We start from the raw sequence: 25,375 nt of genomic DNA, 5'->3' as shown, positions 1-25,375 counted from the left end.
AATGAGGAACCCCCAACTCAGTAGAGAGGCTAGGGTGTGCCCCTAGATCTGTACCCCTATTTGGGGCTCCCAAGCTGTCTCTCCATCCCTGCTGGCCTCTCAAGATATCCCCCTCCTTTCACCCCCAGTAAGAGGCCTTTCTCATGTTCTTTTCAAAGGAGTGGCAAAAGAAAGCTCCATCCCAGCTGGGCTTAAGAGGGCACTGACAGCTCCAGGAATGCTCCTTGCTCCTCCCAGAAATCTCTGCATGTAGAAAAGGGGGCAGACCATGACTGAGCATGGTGCACAGATGCCAAGGTAGCCTGGCAAGGGTCTAGCAGCCGGCTGATGCCAGGTCTTGCAGGGCTGGCAGCCTGGCCTTTTTGGTGTGGATCTTCCAGCCGGGCATAACTGAGCCGGAAACAAAGAAGAGGGAGGGGAAAGACCAGCAAAGCCAGCCACCAAAGAAAGGTAAATCTAGGACTTGATTTCTGCCTATCTGGCTCCTCAACCCTTGCTCCTCTCTGCCTGGCTGTCTGTGGAGGCCTCAGGAAAACCCAGGTAGAATAGTAGTAAGTTCCAGAACACCCAAAGAAGAAGCAGTGTCTGCCTCACAGCCAGATTCCTTGTCATGGGGCAGTACCCTGGGTTTACCATTCTGATGAGGGAGACTTTTAGAAATGAAGACGAGGGCTGGGGATATAGCCTAGTGGCAAGAGTGCCTGCCTCGGATACACGAGGCCCTAGGTTCGATTCCCCAGCACCACATATACAGAAAAAACGGCCAGAAGCGGCGCTGTGGCTCAAGTGGCAGAGTGCTAGCCTTGAGTGGGAAGAAGCCAGGGACAGTGCTCAGGCCCTGAGTCCAAGGCCCAGGACTGGCCAAAAAAAAAAAAAAAGAAATGAAGACGAGGCAATTGAGAAGTTAAGAGTGACAGGCTGGGGGGCTGGGGATATATATAGCCTAGTGGCAAGAGTGCCTGCCTCGGATACACGAGGCCCTAGGTTCGATTCCCCAGCACCACATATACAGAAAACGGCCAGAAGCGGCGCTGTGGCTCAAGTGGCAGAGTGCTAGCCTTGAGCGGGAAGAAGCCAGGGACAGTGCTCAGGCCCGGAGTCCAAGGCCCAGGACTGGCAAAAAAAAAAAAAAAAAAAAGAGTGACAGGCTGGGTGCCAGGGCCTCATGTCTGTAATCCTAGCTACTCAGAAGGCTGAGATCTGAGGATCATAGTTCCAAGCTGGCCTGGGGAAGTAAAGTCCATGAGACTGTTATCTCCAATTAACCACCAAAAAGCTGGAAGTAGATCTGGAAGTGGCTCAAGTGGTAGAGGGCTAACCTTGAGCATTAAAAAAAAGAGGGGGGGGGGGCCTGGGAATATGGCCTAGTGGCAAGAGTGCTTGCCTTCTATACATGAAGCCCTGGGTTCAATTCCTCAGCACCACATGCGGCAGAGTGCTATCCTTGAGCAAAAAGAAGCCAGGGGCAGTGCTCAGGCCCGGAGTTCAAGGCCCAGGACTGGCCAAAGAAAGAAAAAAGCAAGCAAGCTCAGGAACAAGCCTGAGCGATGGTGACTCATGCCTATAATCCTAGCTAGAGGAGGCTGAGATCTGAGAATTGCAGTTCAAAGCCAGTTTGGGCAGAAAAGTCCATGCTAGCCTTGAGCAAAAGAGCTCAGGGACAGTGCCCAGACCCAGAGTTCAAGCCCCGTGACCAGCACCAAAACAAAACAAAACAAAAGTTAACAAGGTTAACAAGGCACAGTTGATGGACAATGCACCCATTTTTTGGAGAGGTCTTCAACTTCATACCACTTTTACCCTTTCTACCCTCTCCTAAGCACTGCCTTCTGGAATTTTACCTTGGCCCTGAACAAAAAGGCAGAAAATTCAGGAAGGAGGAGGTCCTTCCCAAACAGGTACCCCCACCCCTGCCCTTTGTGAATTGTCCCTGAGATCTTGCGATTCCTGCCCTTGACCAGCTTTGGATGATAGGAGACAAGCCTTCAATGGGCATCCAGGAGCTTTAGGTAGGCCTTTATCATGGCTACTGCTCACATTGATGATGGTGTTCACTGAGCTCCTATTCTAGGTCAGGTCATAGGAACGTGGCAAGAGCTGTTTACTCTCCATCTCGTTTAATCTTCACAACCCCATAAAACAGGTGCTTTTTATTTTATTTTGAGGCAGTGTCTTACTATGTATCCTAGGCTGATCTTAAACGTGTAATGCTCCTGCTTCTGCCTCCCAAGTACTGAAATTATAAACATGCACCACCACACCTGGTCTGTTTCCATTTTATTTGCAGTGCTAGGAATTGAACCCAGAGCCTGTGCATACTAGCTAAACAAGCACTTGTCCACTGAACTATGTCCCCAGCCTGAGATAGGCAAGCTTATAAATTCCATTTTTATCTGTGAAGGAATTCAAATCCAAGAAAAGATGTAACTCTCAAGCTTTGGACCTAAATCTAACCATATCCCAAGTGCCTCCACACTCAGAGGTGGAGGGTTTGGCCACCAACACTGAGAGTAAGCTTGTCCTATGAATCTCTCCTACCATATGGGGTGAAAGCCTGCACTAAGAAGCAAGGCCACTAGTACAGCCTGGAAGGGCACCAAATGTAGAGGCCATCAGAGGAGAGGTATAGGAGAGGCTCAGAGATGTGTTCTCAGACAGCCTATCAGGCATTCTGTAGACCCTATTCGCTGGATATTTCCTCCTCCTCCTCCTCCTCCTCCTCCTCCTCCTCCTCCTCCTCCTCCTCCTCCTCCTCCTCCTCCTCCTCCTCCTCCTCCTCCTCCTTCTTCTCTTCCTTCTCCACCTCCATCTCCTCCATCTCCTCTTGCAACTCTTCCACCTCCTCTTGCTCCTTCTCCTCCTCCTCCTGCTCTTCTTCTCATTTTATTTTTTTGTGCCTTCAGGCTTGAATTCAGGGCCTGGGCAGTGTCCCTGAGATTTTTCTGCCCAAGTCTAGCACTCTACCACTTGAGCCACAGCCCTACTTCTAGCTTTTCATTTGGGTTTTGTTTTTGTTGTTTTTTGTCAGTCATGAAGCTTGAACTCAGGGCCTGTGCAGCTCTTCAACTCAGGGCTAGTGCTCTACCACTTGAGCCACAGTGCCACTTGCTCTGCTTCCAGCTTTTGGGTGGCTAGTTGTAGATAGGAGTCTCACAGACTTTCCTGCCTGGGTTGGCTTTAAGCTGCAATCCTCAGATCTCAGCCTTCTGAGTAGACTGGATTACAGACATGAGCCACCAGTGCCCAGCTGGCTGGATATTTCTAATGATGTAATATTGGGAAAGTCACCAAAGCTTTCTGAGCTTTAGTTTTCTCAGCTGAGCTTTCAGATCTCTTCTATCACCTACTCTGAAAGTGTATGCAAATCTGTCAACCTTCCTTGAAAATCAAAAGTAAAGGCTGTGTTTCTCCTCACAGTCTGTCCTCAGAGTTTCTAGCATCACAAACCACCTAGTCCCAGAGAAAACGAATACCTCTATAATCTCTATAATCTATGCCCCCCACAGTCTGCTTCACTGGAGAGGTAGACTATATTCACACAGCGCACGCGCACACACACACACACACACACACACATACACACACACACACACCCCTCTTTGTCCTTAATTCTTACCTGGCTGCTGGTTGAGGCAGTCTCACTGCCCCTGCTTAGAGACCACAAAGCACAGGAGCCAAGACCACCAGATGTTGGCCATGGTGTGCTCTACCAGTCTGATGTCTTATCACTTGACAAGTCACATTAAAGAGCATTCTGCAGCCATTAACATTAAGACTTTGCCAGATGCTGGTGGCTCATGTCTGTAATCCTAGCTACTTTGGATAGAAGCTAGATGCAGTGGTGTGCCTGTTATCCCAGAAAAAAAAAAAAAGAGCCTAAAAGTGGATCACAAACCTGGGTAGAAAGTAAGACTCTATCTCAAAAATAACCAGTAGGGAAAAAAATGGATGGAAGTGTGACTTAGCAGTAGAATACCTGCCTAGTGAGGCCTTGAATTCAAACTGCCAAAAAATAAAAATTAGAAAAAAATAACACAAAAAAGAAAACACTAAGGCTTTGGTCAACATGGTAGCACACACCTGTAATCCTGCACTCAGGAGGCTGGAGCTGGAGGAATGAAGGTTTATGGACAGCTTGACTACTAATATAGCAGGTTTGTGACTAGACTGGGCTATCTGGAGAGACCCTGCCTCAAATAAACAAAAAGAGCATGGCAATTGTGGCTCTTGCCTGTAATCCTAGCTACTCAGGAGACTGAGGGTAGAGAATCATCTAAGCCCAGAAATGCAAGGCCTGCCTAGAAGACAAAGTGAGACACACCATATCTCAAAAGTAAATAAGCTGGGCACTGATGGCTCATGCCTGTAATCCTAGCTACTCAAGGGGCTGAGATCTGAGGGTCATGATTCAAAGCCAGTCTGAGCAGGAAAGTCCATGAGATTATCTCAACCACCAGAAAACTGAAAGTGGAGCTGTGGCTCAAAGTAGTAGAGTGCTAGCCTTGAGCAGAAAAGCTTGGGGACAGTGCCCAGGCCTTGAGTTCAAGTCCCAGGACTGATTCACACACACACACACACACACACACACACACACACACACACACACACATCTGAGACTTAGAATTGCCAATACAGGCTGGGCGCCCATGCTCATGCCTATAATCTTAGCTACTTAGGAGGCTGAGATCTGAGTACCGAGGTTTGAAGATGGCTTAGGCAGACAAATATGAAAGACTCATCTCCCATTAACCACCAAAAAGCCAAAAGGGGAGCTGGGGTTCGAGTTGTAGAGTGCTAGTCTCATGCAAAAAAGGTCAGGGACAGTGCCCAGGGACTGAGTTCAAACCCTAGTCTTCACCTCCTACCTCACCCCTGCATGCTCACACACACACATGCACGCATGTGTACACACATTGCCAAGACAGAATGTTTGGGATAATATACAATGAACAAGATAGGGTACATTTATAAGAATGGAGGAGAGAAGTGTGGAAAGATGCTCTAAATGCACCAGAAGCCTAGAAGGGACAAATTCTCTGGGTTGTATGATTATAGTGATTTTCTGCCTTTTTCTTATCCTTTTTTTTTTTTTTTTCAGTTTGTGGCTTCCTGGCGTTTTCTGTCATGGGTATATATTATTTGGCAAGTCAAAAAAATATACTCTGGCTGTACCAGCCATCTTCCTCCCTGGCACTGAAGGCTCTGTAGGAATCATGCCCCTCCTGTGTGCCCTGCCGCAGGTTTGCCACTGCTGGTGTCACTGGCTGTGACCAAGGCTGTGGCCTGCTCAGGGCTGTGCCGCACATGCGCGTGTCCTCTAGTCCTTCCACATTCCTTCCATTCTGCTGGAAAGGTTGGCGAGATGAGCCTGGGGAGGAAGGCCCACCTCCAGCCAGCCGCCCTGGCTTGAACACCTCCCTCACCATGCCTATGCCTTCCTTTCCCTCCTTGCTCAAGTGGGGTGATTCCTGTCAGGTTGCAGATTTCCTCTCCTCCCTCTGTACCTGGACTACACGAGAGTTCGGTTACTCAGGAGGTGGGAGGCCGGGCTCTGTGGTGGAGTGCTTGTCTACTACACACAACGTCCTGGGTTTCATCCTTCACACTGCCCCACTCTACATAGAAAATGATGGCATCCACAAGGAACTCAGGCCTGACTACAAGAGAACAAAGTTACACACAGAGCTCAGTTCTATAGTATATGATTTGGAGTATGAGACTTGGTCTCTGGTCAGGTGCTTAGGGTATAGCCTGCACCACGTAAAGAGCTAAACAGAAGAGGTGTCTGACTCTGATACAAAGGATCCCCAATTCCTCCCTTTACCCTGTCATAGCTATTGCCTTGGTCTCTGAGTCCCTGGCCAAGTGGTCAACAGATTTGGGACTCGTTCCCAGCACTCATGTTCCTCAAAGGTACATGGTATGTACCTCATAACCACCTGTCCTGCTCACAACCACAGGGGCAGCCAGGTACCATATCAGGAACACTCCTGCCTCGGGGACTTTGCACTCACTGTCTTTCCTTCTATCTGGAGAGTTCTTCCTAAGCAGGGGCATCATCTGCAGCTTCTTCCCATACTTCACTTTGGCCTCCATTCAAATGTCACTTTGTCAGAAAGGCTTCCCAGCTCATCTCTCTAAAATAACAGCTCTCATTACTTTCTATTCTTATTTGTTTATTTATTTTTGCTGAGGCAGTGCACTGGGGGGGAGGGACAGGGAAAGGCTGGCTTTGAAGGGCGAGCTTTGGGTAGTCACCCTAAGTCTCTTGAAAGGTGAAGAAGCAATAGAGATAAAGTTGAAACTGGCTGGGAGGGAGAGGGCCAAGAGAGGGCCCAGAGAGAGGCTGCACTTACTTAGCGCTAACCCCTTTCTCCTGTACTATGTCTTCCACTCCCTATTGGCTACATTGAATACCTACACATTCATCCAATCTGTCTTCAGAGGAAGACCACAGCCACTGTCACTTCCAGGCTGCCCTGGACCTGTTGCCACCCCACAACTGGATTCGGTGGCGAAATGTCCCCTCTCAGCTGCATCATTCTCTGCAGTGGGGCCCTGTGAACTGCCCTGCCTTGCTCTCTGCTCAGATGTTCTATTTATACCGAAGCCTGGGCAGCAATTTGGGAGCCCTCCCTGCCAGAAAGAGAGGGGAGAGAGGGGAAAGGAGACGGGAGGGGAGAAAGAAGGGAGGGGAAGAGAAGGAAGAGGGAGAGGGAGGGGAGGGAGGACACAAAAAAAGGCAGTATTTTTTTTTTTTTTTGTGAGTTGTGGGACTTGAACTTGGGACCTAGGTGCTGAGCTCTTTTGCTCAAGGCTAGCATTCTACCAGTTTGAATCACAGTGCTGCATTTGGATTTCTGGTGATTGACTGGAGATAAGAGCCTCATAGACTTTCCTACCCAGGCAGGCTTTAAACCACGATCCTCACATTTCAGCCTCTTGAGTAGCTAGGATTACAGGTGTGAGACACCAGTGCCCAGCAAAAGAGGTAGTCTTCTCACCTTGGAATCTACCTGAGCTCAGCTTTGGCGGCCAAATTTACCTCCTCATGTGGGGTCCAGCCTCATTGACACAGCTCAGATCTCTGAAGCACAGAGTGTCCGAGAGAGGTTTAATTTGCCTTGGAATCCATAGGGCAAATTTGGTTCCATAAAAATCTGCTAAGGCACTGGTGGTTCACATCTGTAATCGTAGCTACTCAGGAGGCTGCGATCTGAGGATCCTGGCTCCAAGCCAGTCCCCATGAGACTCTTACCTCCAATTAACCACTGAAAAACCGGAAGTGGCGCTGTGACTCACAGTGGCAGAGCACTAGCCATGAACAATAGAGCTCAGGAACAGGGCCCAGGCTCTGAGTTCTAGTCCCATGACTGACAAAATAAATAAATAAAGAAACAAACAAATAAAATTTGCCCTGCAAGTCTAAACTTTTCAAAGTGAGAGCGCTGTGTTCTTTCCTCGTGCATCAGAAACCAGAGTAGTGTCGGGCTGGGGTGAGGCAGTGGCGGCCATAGCTCTGCTGAGAGCTGTCCAGTCCCTCTGAGCTTCAGTATCCTCATCTACAACATGGGGCGAACCAGACTGGCTTCCCTGCTTTTACAAAGCATTGCACAGGGAAACACTGCTTGGTTCCACTTCATTCTACATCTCAAAAGAAAATTCCGGGGCTGGGGATATAGCCTAGTGGCAAGAGTGCCTGCCTCGGATACACGAGGCCCTAGGTTCGATTCCCCAGCACCACATATGCAGAAAATGGCCAGAAGCGGCGCTGTGGCTCAAGTGGCAGAGTGCTAGCCTTGAGCGGGAAGAAGCCAGGGACAGTGCTCAGGCCCTGAGTCCAAGGCCCAGGACTGGCCAAAAAAAAAGAAAAGAAAAGAAAATTCCGTTTCCTCCTGTTTCTTGGTACTTCCTTTTTCTTTCTCTCTGAGAAGCATTAAGTTTAGCCAAGTGCCTGCATACTGGGGAAGCTGAACTCTAGATTTCAAGACTGACTGTGTTCTGGACTACAGATAGAATGGGCAACATAGGGAGATCCCATCTCAACAACCACAAAGACAACCCTTAGGTATTCATGATTTAATTTTATGATTACAAAAGAATTTTAAAGTTAAGTTTTTGTCAGGCTCTGTTGGAGGGGGTAGATATGGGGGTGTGGGGAAGAATAATGAAGAGGGTAAATGAAATAGTTACTTGCATGAACAATTAATAGAAAATGAAAACAAGTTATTTGCAGAACATAATGAAACCTGTTAAAATTGTTTTAAGGGCTGGGGATATGGCCTAGTGGCAAGAGTGCCTGCTTCATATACATGAGGCCCTGGGTTCGATTCCCCAGCACCACATATACAGAAAATGGCCATAAGTGGCGCTGTGGCTCAAGTGGCAGAGTGCTAGCCTTGAGCAAAAAGAAGCCAGGGACAGTGCTCAGGCCCTGAGTCCAAGCCCCAGGACTGGCCAAAAAAAAAAAATTGTTTTAAGAAGGGGAAAGTAGAACAGGAGAGAGTGATAGAAGGGAAGAAGTCGATCAGGATGGGGATGCATTGCTTACATATGTGGAAATGGCATAATGAAACCTCCTTTACACAACTAATGTATGCTTATAAAAGAAATTAAGGTTTTGACTAAATTTCTTGTGTTTGAACCTATGTGTACAATCATTTAATATTCATTAGCCCATCATCTCATAGAGATATGCATTAGCTTATCGATTCAGCACTTTTTTTAAACTGAATGTCAGTATGTGCTACATTTAATTTGATGTGAAATGCTGGTTTTAGTCAGGTCCTGATAAGAACCAGAGCATTCTGGGATTGCCTAGTTGGATGAATATATAAGGGAGGGGGCAAGGCTAGAGGTGTGGCTCCAGTAGTAGAGCACTAGGTTTGAGTACACAAGCTCTGAGCAAGAGCTCCAGGCACAGAGTTCATGTTCTGGAATGAGAGACAGACACACGGACAGAGACACAGAAACAGAATAAAGATGAGGGGATGAGGGTAGGTGAAGGTGGAAAGGAGAGGAGAAGAGAGGAAAAGAGGGGAAGGGAAAGGGAGAGGAGGAGAGATAGGAAAGTCCTTAGAGATAATGTCACATACACACACGCAAATGCAGGCGCACTCACACTCACACACACGCACACAGGCAGAAGGAGAAGAGGAAGCTCTTACCAAAGTTAGACACAGAAAGAGTAGCAGACAGCAGCACTGGCAGGAGCTGGGCAGCTGCAGCAGCCAGGACCTGCCCACAGCCATAGCTTGTACCATTTCAGTACTCAGCTTGCCTTCCACCCCCCTTTTTTGCCTGAGGCTTTCTTTAGCAGTAGAGCTGGCTTTGCTCACCCTTAGAGCAGGCCAAGATTGCCAGGGAATTAGGACTTCCCACAGAAGCTACACAGCTCCCCAGCTCCCCCAACCTTGGGGTGAGAAGTACATGTTTTAGACTGTATTCCAAAGTCTCTTTACCCAGAGGGATTGACTGGGGCCCTAAACTGGTTCCTTGCTTTCTCTGCCTCGCCTCCTCATTTATTCCCCCTGGTCTTTCCAAGATCACTTGCCCAAATAAACTACTTACTTGAAGCCTAGTCCCTGGCTGTGCTTCTGGGGAAATCTGTGGGTAACCACCTTTGGTAGAGCAACCCAGAAAGCCCAGGACTGGCTCACCACTGGCTGAACCCAAACAAAGGCAAAAGGATGTGGGAGCCTATTGTTGAACTTGGACGGTCCAATAGCATGAGCAATAGAGAGCAGGATGGAAAGAGGCTTGGCCAAACAAGGAGGAGGATCACGGCCAGCTGCCCCAGGGAACTGATCTTCTGCAGGTAAGATAGAAAGTGACTGCAATAAAGTGAATTGAGTGTGATTAGGCACTGGTGGCTCACGTCTGCAATCCTAGCTACTCAGGAGGCTGAGATCTGAGGATCACAGAACCAGTCCAGATTCTTATCCCCAGTTAACAGCTCGAAAACCAGAAGTGGAGCTGTGGCTCAAAGTGGTAGAGCACTAGATTTGAGCAGAAGCGCTCAGGGAGGGATAGCACCCAGGCCCTGAGTTCAACTACAACTGCAACTGTCCTACAACTGCAAAAAAAAATAAGTGGGCTGAGTGCTAGGACAGGGAGGTTCAGGTCTCTCTTTAGTCCAGGGAATGGAGGAAGACTCCTTAAGAAAAAGTAGTGTGAACTGGGCACCAGTGGCTCACACCCGTAATCCTAGCCATTTGGGCAGCTGAGATCTGAGGATCACAGTTCAAAGCCAGCCCAGGCATGAAAGTCCAAGAAACTGTTATCTCCAACAAATCACCAGAAAATGGAAGTGGCTCCATGGCTTAAAGTAGTAGTGGCTGAAAGCCTTGAGCACAAAAGCTTGGGGACCAGCTCCCAGGCGCTGAGTTCAAGCCCCATGACTGACCAAAAAGAAAGAAAGAAAAGAAAAGGTACTATGGCTAGGTGCTGGTGGCTTACACCTGTAATCCTAGCTACTCAGGAGGCTGAGATCTGAGGATCTCAATTCAAAGCCAGCCTGGGCAGGAAAGTCTGTGAAACTTATCTTCAAGTAACCACCAAAAAGCCTAAGTGAAGGTATGGCTCAAATGACAGAGTCCTATTCTTGAGCAAAAAAGGCCCTGAGCTCAAGATCTAGTACTGGCACAGGAAGGGAGGAAGGGAGAGAGTGAGGAAAGGAGGGAGTAAGGGAGGGAGGGAGGGAGAGAGAGGGGGGGAGGGAGGGAGAGAGAGAGGGAGGGAGAAAATGATAATATGCTAGCTGAGACCTGAAGGGTAGGAGTGAATGGAGAAGAAACAACAAGGAATGTTCTAGGCAGATTTGCTCACACAAATCCTTAGAGATTTAACATGATTTGGTTGAATGGAAGTGGAGCAGACCTAGAGCTCAGAGTTCAAAGTAGGGAGTAGAGAGCAGGGAGCAATGCGCAGGTGGGACTAGGTAGGAGGGCTTGACAGCTCTGCTGTGAAGACTAGGCCATCCCCTGAAGGAAAAGGCAATCTCTGAAGGTTTTTAAGCAAGAGAGTGACAGAATATCACATGGTACCCCATAAATATGTACAATGTGTCAATGAAAAAAAATAAAGGTGTAGAGAGGAAGAAAAAAGAGGCAGCACTATAGAATCTGGCTTTAGTGGAAAGCCTGCATCGGATGACTGCAAGTGAGGAGGCAGGGAGGCCACTGGGATGGTGGGAAGAGGACATCAGCCTGGGCTTGGGGGGAGGCTGGCCAGGCAGCAGAGGAAGTGTGAGGGGAGCTGAGGGAGAGCAGGCAGGACTTTTCCATGATAAACTATGGGGAGGGGACTGGGTGAGAGGGGATCATCGGGGGATTCCCGTTCTTGGGCTGGTGTGGACAGTAGAATGATGGTGCTGGATACCCAGATGGGGGAAAACAGGGAAGGTACAATTTGCTGTGAGCCAAGGGTAAGAAAGTAGCGCTACAGTTCCAGACTCACTAGGTTTGAGGAGCCAGTGGAGGGGATCACTGGGGAAAGGGGGGGGGGGGGTACAGGCCTGACAGATGCTCTGGACATCAGGAGCAGCACCTTGGTTGGAAATGATATCAGCAAATGGCCACTGCACCTAGGGGAGTGCAGAGCCCCCCCCCCCCCCACCAGCAGAGTACAGAAAGGAGGAGGATCCAGGCACTTGCCCAGGAAGGCCTGGAACTGAGGGATGGCAAGAAGTGAAGTCGCTTCAGCAGGATGGAGGGGAGAACCAGGGAAACTGCAAGACTGACACAATCTAGGCTCCCAGTGGTTGGGGAGAGAAAGGAAAGGTTGATTAGGTTTAGACTAAGGTTGGAGCCGCATCAGCAGAGTGAAGGGGGAGAAACTGAGAGTCTGGCTTGAGGAGTGAGGGGTGGCTGGGGATAAGGAGGTTGTTCCTGAAGATGACCCTTCTGTGCCACCAGGAGGAGATAGGCAAATGGTCACAGGAAGAACAACCCTCCCCACTGCAGAATCCAGAACTTGAACTCTATACCCCAGGGGATGGTCACTGCTCTTCATGTCAGTGTACTAGTGGTCTTCAGGTGTGACTGTCTGGCTAGGAGGGCCTACGAGGGGTTGAGGAAGCCAAAGGAGAGCAGGCAGGTTTCCACCCATGATGCACTGCAAGTGGGATGAGGAAGGTGACAGAGGATCATGGGAACATCTGGTCCTTGGGCAGTGGAGGAGTCTCCAACCTGAAGAAGCAGCCAACTTGCCTGTGAGGCCAAAAAGGGGGGCCTCCTCCCATGCATGCATGCATGCATGTATTGTTATATTCTGAGCTCTGACACGGAGGACCATTTGAAACAACTTGTGTACTGGTGAAGAGCATTTCAAAGATCATCAACCTAGTCATCTTACAGGTGGGTAAACTGAGGCTCCAAGAGGAGACATGTCCAGAATCCTAATGAGCCAGTCAAAACCCAGCCCCAGCATTCCATCTGTGGTTGGGGGGTAGGGGTGGGGAGGGATCTTCTTTCCATAACCCTAAAGTCCCCAGAAAGGAAAGAACCATAGCAAGGCCAAAGCCATGATTGCCACAGGGCTGCGGTCAGAGACAGAGCCCAGCAGCCCATGGAGAGAAAGATAGACAGGAAAGTAAACACGCAGCGTGTCGCATGCAGCACAAGCCAACGAGAGGCAGCGGGCAGGCAGACTGCCTGTGGCGCAAGAGCAGAGCTGCTTTTCTCCAGCCTCCAGCCTGTCCAGGCTGCCCAACGCTGGCCACGGGGTGACCTCCCTGCTTCTCCTCAGGCCAGCCAGCCCCCAGTCCCTGGCCGATTTCACCACATGCTCCTTCCTTCTCCCAGCCGGCCCAGAGAAGCCCATGAATAGAACATTAAAGGCAAAACCTTCTAAAAGAAAAAGCAGCTCCCTGGTAGGAGTCGTCCCACTAAATGTCAAACGCAGAGCAAGGCTTCCTGCCTTGTGTGCTTCTCGCTAATGGAGGCACCTTGGCCTCCATATCCCATCATCCAATCGTCCTATAAATAAATCATCGTAAGAAGAATGCCAATCCGCCCCCCTCTCTCCAGGGCCTCATGAATCTCTCTACATAAGCATATGTAAAGGCCTTCACTATCAGTTGGCTCTGGAGCAGAAAGAAAAGAGGAAAAAGAAGGGAGAGAGGGAAGAAGGGAGAAAGGAAGGGAGGGAGGGAGACAGAGAGAGAGAGAGAAGAGAGGAGAGAGAGGAGAGGGATCAGCCCCTGACACTTTGGAAAGTAAACTTTCACATTGCTTCAACAGGCTGCACGGGGAGCCCAGCTTTTCTCCTGACTCAGGAAAGACTTGCTCGATTTCCTGCAGACTAATGCAATTGTCCCCGCAATGCTACTACCCTCTGGAATCAAGCCAGCAAGCTGCCAAGAGGCTCCATCTCTGGGGGCTGCACTGGTCTGTCCCCTGGCAGATGTGTGACAAGTCGTGCCCACCCACACTGGGTGAGGGCGAGCCACACACGCACTCTGCAAGCTTTGTACTCGACATGTGGTGCACACAGCACTGGCCCGCCCACTCCTAGATCCCCTTACAGAGTGGCTCACCAGCTCGCATGGCACCAAGCCATGCTAGTGGACCAAGAGCGCGTGGGTGCCATGTCCGCTCCAGTATGCTAGTGGTGCACTGCTTTACAACAGTGAACCTCAGGTGTGCACACTGAGAGCCTGTTGCATGCTCGCCAGGTGTGTTTCTACACACACACACACACACACACACACTCTGTATTGTGCCAGCCCTCTTGCTGTGCCAGCACAGAGGCCCCCAGAGTGACTTGGGTGAATCAGATAGCAGGGGCTGTTTGCAGTTTTGTCTCCAAACTCCCCTGACTGATGCGACAGTAATCACAGGCTCAGAAGCACCACCAAATCTGCTACATCAGGTGCCCGCCTCACCATAGTGGAAGGGGCCTCCACTCCCCAAAATGGGATTCTGCTTTTCCCAACCCCCAAGATCAGCCCGACTCTCTGCCAGGCTTCATCTGGGATTCAGCAGATGTTGGAATGGGATAGGAGAAGCTCTGAGTCCTAGCAGGCTAGGGCTGGGCCATGGAAGGAGGGCACAGGTGTAAGTGGAGGGGGCTGCCTCCCTAGCCCACCAGCTGTCAGCTCCATAGGCCAGTATGTTCTGGAGTCTTTGCTCCCACAGACAATTATCAATCGTGTCTCTGTCTGTCCAAAATAAGTAAAAGGGGGCACATGAGACAGTGTCTCAGGGCCCCAATCCTAGCCAGAGAAACTCCCCAAGGAACACAGGAAGGGAGTGCAGGGGAACTACCAGGATACAAATGATTCAGCGGCACCCAGAAACCCACAAAACAAATGCCACAGAAATTAAGACAGATGGGTACGTGAGATATGGAAACTCAGGGGCTGGGCGGACAAGCCTAAGACTAAAGCCTGATTCAGCAGTGTGCCAGCTGGGAGACCCAGGCACAGAGACTGCACCTGCCTGTGCCTCCATTTCCTCATCTTTAATATGGGAACAAGCATAGCCACAGTTTACAGGATGATTTTGGAGATGGCATGAGATCAGGCACTTAGCCCATAATAAGAAGTACTTAGGTGGGCTGGGAATGTGGCTTAGTGGTAGAGTGCTTGCCTAGCACGCATGAAGCCCTGGGTTCAATTCCTCAGCACCACATAAACAGAAAAGGCCAGAAATGGTGCTGTGGCTCAAGAGGTAGAGTGCTAGCCTTGAACAAAAAGAAGCCAGGGACAGTGCTCTGGCTCTGAGTCCCAAGCCCCAGGACTGAAAAGAAAAAAAAAAAGTACTTAGCAAACATAAACAGCTATTGTCAGCCCATGCACAGGGATTAGAAGAAATGGAGTGAAGGCAGTTGGAAAGCAAGATCTAGTCCCTGCTGGAATCCATATCTTCTCCCAACAACCAAGAATCTTCCTGAGACCCAAGGTAGCTTCCCCTTGCTGTAGTGGTGGGTACCAAGCTAGCCATAACTCCTACCCCAATTCATCATCCCTGCAACTGTGACCCTCACCCTGAAGCCAGTCGCTGGCAGAGGGCTGAAATGTAGCTCAGTGGCAAAGCACTTGCCCAGCATTGCAACATTCTGAGTTTGATCTTCAGTACCAAAAAAGGAAAGACAAAAACAAACAAACAAACAAACAAAAAATCCTCTAAGGTCTTCTCTTGGACCATTCACTGTCCTAATGCCTCCCTCTCTTTTTTAAATTATTTGGGGTGGATGCTGGTATCCTGTAATCTGAGCTACCCAGAAGGCTGAGATCTGGGGATCATGGTTTATTTTTGGTTTGGTTTGGTTTGGTTTGGTTTTTTGCCAGTCCTGGGGCTTGGTCTCAGGGCCTGAGCACTGTCCCTGGCTTCTTTTATGCTCAAGGCTAGCACTCTGCCACTTGAGCCACAGCGCCACCTCTGTCCATTTTCTATATATGTGGTGCTGAGGAATCGAACCCAGGGCTTCATGTATACAAGGCAAGCACTCTTGCCACTAGGCCATATTCCCAGATGGGGATCATGGTTTGAAGCCAGCCAGGAAAGTCCATGTGACTCTTATCTCTAATTAACTACCAAAAGGCCAGAAATATAACTGTGGTCCGTCCAAGTGGTAGCACACCAACCTTGAGCACGAAAGCTCAGGGATAGTGCCCAGGCTCTGAGTTCAAGCCCCAGGACCAGCACTAAATCTAAAACAAAATTTGTTTTTGCTAGGGACAGAAGCTAGATCTTCGTACATGCTAAGCAAGTGCTCAAACTGAGCGAAAGCTCCTCAGCCCTTGGATTATCGGGACAGAGTCTCACTCTGTATAGCCCATGATGGATTTGAATTTGCTGTATAGCCCAAGCTGGCGTGGAACTTGTGATCTTCCTGCCTCCCAAGTGCTGAGATCATAGGGACATTCTACCATACCCAGCTCTCTGACTCACATCTACCAGGGTAGCCTGGCTATTGTACCCCAAGGAAAGGGCTGCTTCCGGCACTCAGTACTGAGGTCCTGCCTTCTGCCCATCCCTGGAGGCTCTGTTCCCGTTCACCAAGCTATTTTGCTTCCTCGGCCATCTGTTCCCTCCCTGTCATCTCCTCTCTGTTTTAACCTTACCCACTACTTCACTGCAGATGGTACTCAACAGACCCGTTTTTGACATCCTTCAAGATGACTGTCCCCCTTCCCTTCCTCAGGTCCAGTCCAAAAGATGTAGCCAAAGCTTGGGGTTGGATTCACCTCCTAAGCCTCCCCTTCCTTGGGCCCATCTGCTGTCAGCTCTGCCCCAGGTCAAAGGAGCAAACGCCTACCTCTTCTCTGACATTGCCTTTTCTTTTTTTTTTTCGCCAGTCCTGGGGCTTGGACTCAGGGCCTGAGCACTGTCCCTGGCTTCTTTTTGCTCAAGGCTAGCACTCTGCCACTTGAGCCACAGCGCCACTTCTGGCCATTTTCTGTATATGTGGTGCTGGGGAATCAAACCCAGGGCCTCATGTATAGGAGGCAGGCACTCTTGCAACTAGGCCATATCCCCAGCCCATGACATTGCCTTTTCTTAACGAGACTTCTTCTTGTCAAACTTGGCTAAGAACTTCTCCAAGCTCCAAGTGCATATTTGCTCTGATTCTCTACCCCATCTCCACACATAGCACCTTTTAACCCTAGGAGGGCTGAAAGTTGTTGGCTGGGCCAGACACAGAATGCTCTGGAGTTCTGTCCTACAAAGGAGAAACCAGAATGCCTATGCTAGGAATTTGGATCCTGGACAGTTTCCCTACTGAAATGGAGCACAATGAAACTGTTGCACACTTGTAATTCTAGTACTTAGGCCAAGGTAGCAGGACTCTAAGTTCAAGGTCAGCCTGAGCTATATAATGAGATCCTATCTCAAAAAAAAAAAAAATACAAAGAATATGGAACTGCAGTGAAGAATTGGCCCCGTGTTGTCATGATAGAAACAGAACCAAAACACACTGTTAACATAGTGTGAGCTCACAGGGGGATGCTATGCTGCTTCCTGGCCTTTATCCGAGCTGCAGATTGAATATGAACGCAAGGCCTTTTCTTAGCAGCTTTTTCTGTGTCTTCTCTGCTGGGATATCCTGCTGTTCCCCTAAATTTCCTCCTCTTGGTTTTTTCCTAGAGTAAGATCCAGGAGTTTTGAGGAAGGAGGTAGACAATCAGAAGTTAATGATGGCCAGGCACTGATAGCTCACACCTGTAATCCTAGCTATTCAGGAGGCTGAGATCTGAGGATTGTGGTTTGAAGTCAGCCTGGGCAGATAAATCTGAGAGACTCTTATTTCCAATTAACCACCAAAAAGCTGGAGGTGGGGTAGCTAAAGTAGTAGAGCACCAGTCTTGAGCGAAAAAGCCAAGTGAGAGCCAGAGACCTGTAGTCCAAGCTCCAGTACACACACACACACACAAAGATGATGAAGGAGGCATTTTGGTGACATTGGTTCTCCTGGTCTACTTTTCTCCATCTGGACAGAAATGGTGTGTAGAGACTGAAATTCCACTTCTGTACTTGGACTTAGGTTTAAAAAGTCTACTGTCTTAGCCCTCTTGGATAAAGGCTCTTGTATTTCCCTTCATGCTTCTTCCACAGCAGAAATCAGTATCTTGGTTGTCCATGAACGCTCTTCTCTCTATTGGAGCTAAGAAGTCTATATTGTCAACAGCTTTGAATCCTGTTTGGCTTCAAAGAGATACAGAGATGCTGCCTGCTTGCATCTGTCCACAGGGAGAATCTCCCATCACCTAGGGAACCTCTAGATTCAAATCTACTGAACATCTGATAACACCATGGCCCCTCATTCTCCTTTCCCTTCTTCCAACAAGGAAGAAGTCCAATTCAGTCACTAGATAAGCCCATCTGGTTATCGGAAACCAAGAAAACAAAATGCATCATACTGGGTTGCAGGCCTTAATCTAGCTCTTGTTGAATTATTCAAGGATGGCATTAACTTATAAATGAGTATGTTTGACTGATTTTGTGGTTGATGTACAGATAAATTCTAATGAAAGACAGCTACAAGATTTTAAATTATTAATTAGACTGCCACTTAACAAAGCCTATTTGGCATTCTCTTTCCTTGCTTAACAAGACAAAAACTTTAAGGAAAGGTTCTGTATTAGCCCAGAGGCTCTTGATTTGCATTCTGTTTTTATAGCTCGAAAAATGAAAACCATAGATCCTGACCTTAAGCAGGTTGCTCTGGCAAAGCAAAGCCCCCAGCAGGCTGCCCTTCCTTCCTGGATGTTGCTGGATGGCTCCAGGCCTTGCTTGCCCTGCCTGCCTCTCATCTCTCTTAACTAGAGGCTTGCTTTTTATATCCCCGATTCTGCCAGGGCATGCCAGGAGATGGAAGAGCAAGTAGAGCAGCTGCTGAAGCCTACAGCTACCAGCTCTGTCAGCAACTGGATCCCACTGGGGCGCTTCTGGTCACAGAGGTGGGGCTGCAGCTAGTAAAGTCCATTCATTAAGAGATGCAAAGACAGTACCCCCAACTACCCCTGAAACAGCCTGCGAGGGGACAGGCTTCATAGGACAATCAGAAATCAGAAAGAACTAGGTGCTGGTCACTCATGTTTGTAATCTTAGCTAGTAAGGAGGTTGAGATCTGAAGATGGACATTTGAAGCCAGCTGGGGCAGGAAAGCCTGTGAGACTTTTATCTCCAATTAACCAAAGTGGAGCAGTGTGTGGCTCTAGTGGTAGACAACTTTCATGGTCCAAAGCATCCTCTTCCCCTTGCTCTCAGGATCTAGGGAGGGCTATGCATTCTTCATCCATCAAACCCTTTTTCAAATCCAACTATTATACTCGCTCAGGTCATAGACCCCATATAGGGCTTTGCATCTGATAGGCAACAACTATATCAGCCTATATTCTGTAACAGTGTGGTCTGGAGCTTTTGGAAACAATTCCAGAAACAAACTTCAATGGCTAGTTCTCTTGGCATTAGCCTGAGGCATACTTTCAGCTTTGGGCACACACCTAAGAATCCCCACAGATAATCTGGGCATACTCTCCATGTGTGCAAAAGGGATAAATCTAAAGGATCAGATCAGAGACTGGGAGAGGAAATTGCCCAGGAAAGGACCAAAACAAAAGTCATTTGCTCACATAAGGCCCCAGCAGCAAGCTCCAGGCCACCCAAGGCCAGTGCTAGATAAGGCTTTCTCTACTCCTTTTCCCCCAGGCCAATAGGGGTGCAAACATCTTTTGCAGGTGGAACCTCTCCCACCAACCAGGCTGTGCAAAGAAGGGAAAAACAGCAAACACACGTGACTGCCAAGCCTCCAGTGGCTACCTCTTGAGCAGGATAAGGAGCCTCCCAGCCCCAGGGAGCAGCCCCCAGAATGCACCGGGCTCATCTTGAGCTGGGCCTCTGGCTAGAGAGAGTAGCCAAGAAAGCTCCCCGATGCTGCTGGCGCCTCCCTGGGCACCTAAACCATATGAATAAAGTGTGTGGGCTGCCTCGTGGCTCATTTTTTAACTGTACACTGCCAAAAGACAAAAGACCAAAAGGGAAGAAAGATGTCAGTTCTTCCTTGTTATCTCTATCACAGACCTACAGCCCAGACATGGCGGCCTTTTAAAACTGCCTGGAAAGCCTTCCCCACTTGGGCAAGTTTGCTTGCTCCATGCTTCTTCTCAGACTTAGGCCTGTTCTCAGGCGTAAAAAGCACTATCTCCATGCAGACAGTCTGGCCCGTACGGAGAGACTGCTGAAAAGGGTTTTCTGTGCCTTTCTGCAGGGAAAGGAACTGGGGTGGAACAGTGGAACGGTTTCTCCAACTAGCCGCAGAGACTTTTTCCACACCACAGTGAAATGCAGCCAGTCCTCCCCCGCACGCCTCATCCTGCACCAACCCACGTGGAGGGCACAAGTCACACACAAGTTTGTGACTCTCCCTGCACAATTGGGCGACCAAGTGGTTGGCCCAAGGCCAGCCCACCACTCGGTCTTTCCTACCCCCATAAAAGGCGTGATTTTTTTTTTTCCACCCACCTGTCTCACCAGCTTATCTCAGTCTCCTCCATCTCCCCGTATCTGCTTCTCTCCTCCCATCACGGGGCTTCACTTCTCCCCACCTCCACCACCTCCCCCTGCCCGTTTTCTCCTTCCCCATCCTGCTGTGAGGTCAGAATCCGGTGCTTACGACACCTCGGTCTGTTGCCATGGAAACAGGGGCGGATTAAGGCTGGAGCGCGGAGCGCAGGGATCAGGCCCCTCCGCTACCTGAGCTCCCGCCTCACTGGGCTCCCGCAGGGCGGGGACAGCCAGGCGCGGGCGCCGCGCCTCGGCCCCCTCCCCGCCAAGGCCAGGGACTCGGGGGTCCCAGCTAGGCGCCACAGCACGCTGGGACGTGGCTTGGGAGAGCAGTGAACGTAGAGGCCAGAGCTGCGGGTAGCGAGTCCTCGGGCTCGCGGCGCGGTCACCTGCCCTCCTGGGGGCCCGAGGGACCGCACCCCGCGCGGCAACCACGTGGGGGCGCGGCAGGGCTTCCCTGACTCCCGCGGTAACTTTGCCTCGCGCAGTCTCCGGCGGGGCTGCCGGGGAGTCCGGGCAAGGTGGTCGCGGGACCAGCGCTTCTCAAGTTGAGCCTGGCGCCGGCCGCGCTCGCTGCCGGCGCCGCACGGCTTTTCGCCTTCGCGTCCTTGCGATCCAAGCCTTGGGAAAGTTTGAGGAACCGGACTGGAGGCGCTTGCCACTCCCCGGCCTCCGTGGACGCCCAGAGCTCGTCCCCGGGGATGGACCAGGGCTGCTGGGAAGGCGCCCGCGTCCCGGCCGCGCGCGGCGAGCCCCACGGCACGCGGTGAGCGCCGAGGCTGCGCGGAGGCTGACCGCCGGCTGCACGGGAGCGCGGGCTGGACCTGGCCCCGCCAAGCGGCAGAAGCCGGGGCGGGTGCCCGCGCAGGGCTTGGAGCCTGCAAGTGCAAAACTTTAGAATGGCAAAGCAAAGGTCCCAGGAGGCCAGCTCCCCATGTACACACACAGGCCGCTCACTCCGGTCTCAGACTGACCCTTCGGGCTCCATCTCCAGGCCTGGCTCTCGGTTCCCGGAGCAAACCCCGCGTCTCGCCACAGTCCACTGTGGCCCCGGCAGCAGCCCCTCGGCGGGCGCGACAGACAAAGCCAGCCGGCTCGTCGGGGGCTGCTCCCCAGACCCGATCCTCGGTGCTGGACAGCTCCCGTGCTCGTGGCTCTGCCCCGTGCGCCTCCAACTCCAACTTGCCCCTGCCGTTCCACCTCACCTTTGCGAAGCATGTTGGCCGCGGGGCCGCCGCTCCGAGGTCGGCCTAGGTGCGCTCCCTCCCGGGGTCCAGATTCAAATACCCGGGCGCCAGCTGCAGCTAATCCGAGTGCTCCGAGGCGGGGGCAAGCCGGGGATCCGCTTGTGCCCGGCGGCCCGGCCCCGCTGGGGCATGGTGAGCCCAAGCCCCTCGCGCCGAGGGCACCGGCGCCCGCCAGCAACCGCGGCACTGCCAACGGACCCCCGTGCGCTCTCCCAGCTCCGGGGCGAGCGGCTGGCTCCGCGGAGCCGGCGGCCTGCTTCTACCGCTCCGAGCACTTTGCAGGCGGTTTTGAGGGAGGACGCCGCCCCCCACCCCGGCCGGCCGGCCGTGGCCCCCTCCTCGCCGCCCCCTCGGGCAGCCGCCGCCGCGGCTGCTGCAAAAGGGCGCTCGAACGCACAGCCGAGCTCCGGGGTAAGCGCCCGGCGCGCGTTTGCAGGACCGAGCGATCGGCGGAGCGGGGCGCCTCCCTTCCTCCCCCCGGCTTCCCCCACCTCTTCTCCTCCTCCCTCCCTCCCTCGCTAGCTAGCTCCCTCCCTCCCGCTCCGCTCCCCGCCCCCGCTCACGGAGCGCCTCCCATACAAAATTTATGAAAGTGCTCTCAGCTCGCGGTGCCGAGCGCCGTCCTATTCCCAGGGCAGCGGCGCTCAGCCATGCGGCGCCGCCTCCCAAGGTGTTTTCGCGGTGCCCGCCCCCGGGGACCATCCTGGGTCCGCGTCCGTCCAAGCACCTGTCCCAGCCCCTAGGCGGGTCGTCGGGCCACCCCAAACGCCCTCCCGGGCCCCGCAGGCTTCCCGGAGCCCGCACCCGCAGCCCAGCCCCCGCCGGCTCGCCCTTCGTCGCTGGAGGTCATCGGGAAAGGCGGCTGGAAGCGTGCGCCCCGGAGTCCGCTACCCAGAGTCCGGATCACAAGTCCGCACCCCCGCCCCTCTCTTTCCTGGCCAGCGCCCCTTCCTCCTCCAAGGCTCGACGGCTCTTCCCAGAACAGCGCGGGAGAACCAACCGTCCCCCATCCCGCGTCCCAGGACATTGTTGGGGGGGGGGGTGGGGTGGGGACGCACAAAGCAGCAATCATTTGGGGAAGTGCAGTTGCAAATCCCGTAGGAAGGACCTAGTGAGAGGTTCCGGTGGGCGACCTCTGCCGGGGCGGCGGGGGGGGGGGTGCTGTTTCTGTCCTCACCCCGCCCACTCCGGGGAGTCTCGGAAAATGGAGAGACATCGCTTAGCAAGCGGGTCCGAAGGGACCCCATTGGGCAGAATGTGAGAGAAGACTCAAACCATGCGAGATCCTGGGTGGAGGCCAGCACCCCCTACTGGCCCGGTATAAGAGAGGTTTTTTGTTTTTGTTTTTTTTTTTTTGAGATAGGAAAAGATTGGATCTACTCATTCGTTCAACACACCTTTTATTGAAGGCTTATCATGTGTGAGGCACTACTATCTCTGGGAATTTAGCCAGAGAAAAAGACAAGGTCTCTGTCCTCGTGGAGTTTACACTCTAATGGAGTAAATGATGGTGGTGCTTAGAAAAAAAAGCAGGAACTGGGCACCAGTGGCTCATGACTGTAATCCCAGCAACTCAGGAGGCTGAGATCTGATAATGGAGGTTCAAAGCCAGCCTGGGCAGGAAAGTTTATGAAACACTGACCTCCAGGAAACTAACAAAAAAGCCAGAAGTGGCTTGTGGATCAAAGTGGCAGAGCACTAGCCTTGAGCACAAAAGCTCAGGACACAGTGCACAGGCCATGCGTTCAAGCCCCAGGAATAGCACTAAATAAATAATCAAACAGAGCATTGTTGGGAAGCTGGCATGAGGAGTCCACATTCAGATTTCCAGAAGCTGGCATAGTGATGATGATAGAGGCATATGGGGGCTGGGAATGTGGCTTAGTGGTAGAGTGCGTAAATTTGATTCCTCAGTACCACATAAGCAGAAAAAGCTGGAAGTGGTGCTGTGGCTCAAGTGGTAGAGCCTTGAGCAAAAGAAGCTCAGGGACAGTGCTTAGGACCCTGAGTTCAAGCCCTAGGATTGGCAAAAAAAAAAAAGTCATATTCCATTTTAGAGTGGGACAGAGGTTATAGGTGTGGGAATGCTTTGTTACCTAAGGAAGTGAAGGATAATTAAGAAATACAGAAGATGTGCCCTAAGGGATGATTTCATGATGGGGAGGGTATTCCAGGGAGGAGTGAAAATGCAAATGTCAAGAAGTGAGAAAATTTTGTTTAGGAAATTAAGCTAGATCTCTCTTGGGGTAACAACATGAGGCATTCGTTTAGCCTCCACCAGGTACAAACCTGCAGTGACCCCATACCTGTGCCTGAGCCTGGCTAGACAGATACCAGAGCTAAACTCTAGGGCACTGAGAGCTACAGAGGTCCTCTGTAGCTAAAGCCCAGAAAGATCAAACTGCTTATTTGCTTTCTGTCACACAGTAGACCAGTGTTAAAGATGGGCTTGAATCAGGGTACGCAATCCTCTTTTAGCACTCTCTCAAGCTGCCTCCTTGTGACCCTCTGCCCCACAAACTCTAGCATCAGGCTAAGTAGGATGGAGTGAGTGTGCTAAGTAGTTATTTCAGGCTTTGGAAAGGCTGGGTGCTGACTTGGAGTCTGGCCAAGAGGTGGGGGTGGCCGTAGGCAGGTGTTGTGGTGTAATGTGGGGGGTGTACTGAACCCGCCTTCTTGTCAAACAGTAATTACTCAGACTTCTGAGTAACTCAGGAAGGGAGACCCCCACAGACAGATGGAGATATCCTCAGCCCAAGTTGAATGTCAGCTCCTACTGTCCGGCACTGCAATGTTGTGGGGTGCACTATAATACCTGTTCTTCCAGGCATTACTGGGCTTCCTAATAGTCCAAGGTTGTTCATTCAGGACAAAGGCGATATTATAAGAGAATGGGACCTTTATCATCTTTCCTCTAACAATAGGCCCTTAGGGATGAGCAACAGGAAGAAGTCATTGCTTTGTTAACGATCTGACGTGGAATGCTAAAACCAGGCACTTGTGGCTCATGCCTATAATCCTAACTTCTCAGGAGGCTGAGCTCTATGGGCCGCAGTTCAAAGCTAGCCCAGGCAGGAAAGTGATTCTTCCAATTACACACACACACACACACACCTGGAAGTGGAACTGTGACTCAAGTGGTTAGCTCATTAGCCTTGAGCAAAAAAGCTCAGGGAAGTCAGGCACTGGTGGCTCATGCCTGTAATACTAGCTACTCAGAAGACAGAGCTGAGAATCGTGGTTCGAAGCTAGCCTGGGTAAGAAAACCTGTTAGACATTTATTTCCAATTAACCACCAGAAAATCGGAAGTAGAGCTGTGGTTCAAAGTGTAGTTCAAAGCTGGGAATGTGGCTTAGTGGTAGAGTGCTTGCCTAGCATGCATGAAGCCCTGGGTTTGATTCCTCAGCAACACAGAAAAAGAAGTGGTGCTGTGGCTCAAATGACAGAGAGCTAGCCTTGAGCAAAAAGTAGCCAGGGACAGTGCTCAGGCCCTGAGTTCAAGCCCCATGACTGGCAAAACCAAAACAAAGTGTAGAGTACTAGCTTCAAACAAAAAAAAAGCTCAGGGATAGTGCCTAGGCCCTGAGTTCAAGCCCCACAACCTACAACAACAAATAAAAGCATCTCAGGGATAGTCTTCAGGCCTTAAGTTCCATCTCCAGGACCAAGCTTCAAAACAAAACAAACAAAAAAAATTGAAATTTTCCATGGGCTTTGCCTTAGTGTGCTGAAGAGATAGGATTTATGATCTGAAATTCAGAGCCAGTACCCTACTGAGTCCAAAGAAGCTAGGAGAGAAGGGGAAATTCAGGTGTGTGTGTGTGTGTGTGTGTGTGTGTGTGTGTGTGTGTGTGTGTGTGCTGGTACTGTGGCTTGAACACTGGGCCTCAGAGACTCAATGCCCCTTTCTTTTTCTGCTAATGACTGGTGCTCTACCACTTGAGCCATACACAGCTCCACTTCTATGTTTTGTCATTAATTGGAGACTAGAGTCTCACAGACCTTCCTGTCTAGACTGGCTTGGAACTGTGATCCTCAGCTCTCAGCCTCCTGACTAGCTAGGATTACAAACATGAGTTGCTGCACCTGGCTTTGTCTTTTTTGCGACAGGATCT

General features: G+C 50.9%; 1 protein-coding gene across 1 annotated transcript in view; it reads right to left on the bottom strand.

The window, feature by feature from the left end:
- Rtn4rl1 (reticulon 4 receptor like 1) overlaps window positions 1-21,556 on the bottom strand; it is a 76,032-nt gene extending 54,476 nt beyond the window's left edge. Inside the window, exon 1 of the mRNA XM_048367303.1 lies at window positions 21,218-21,556. Within this exon, the coding sequence (XP_048223260.1) occupies window positions 21,218-21,230 (13 nt within the window). The 5' untranslated portion in view covers window positions 21,231-21,556. The remainder of the gene's footprint in view (window positions 1-21,217) is intronic.
- Window positions 21,557-25,375: the final 3,819 nt, after the last annotated feature.

This window comes from Perognathus longimembris, chromosome 17 (genome assembly GCF_023159225.1).
Source record: "Perognathus longimembris pacificus isolate PPM17 chromosome 17, ASM2315922v1, whole genome shotgun sequence".
Taxonomy (NCBI): Eukaryota; Metazoa; Chordata; class Mammalia; order Rodentia; family Heteromyidae; genus Perognathus; species Perognathus longimembris.
The sequence above is the reverse complement of the archived record's forward strand: the minus strand, read 5'-3'. Positions and strand labels throughout refer to the sequence as shown.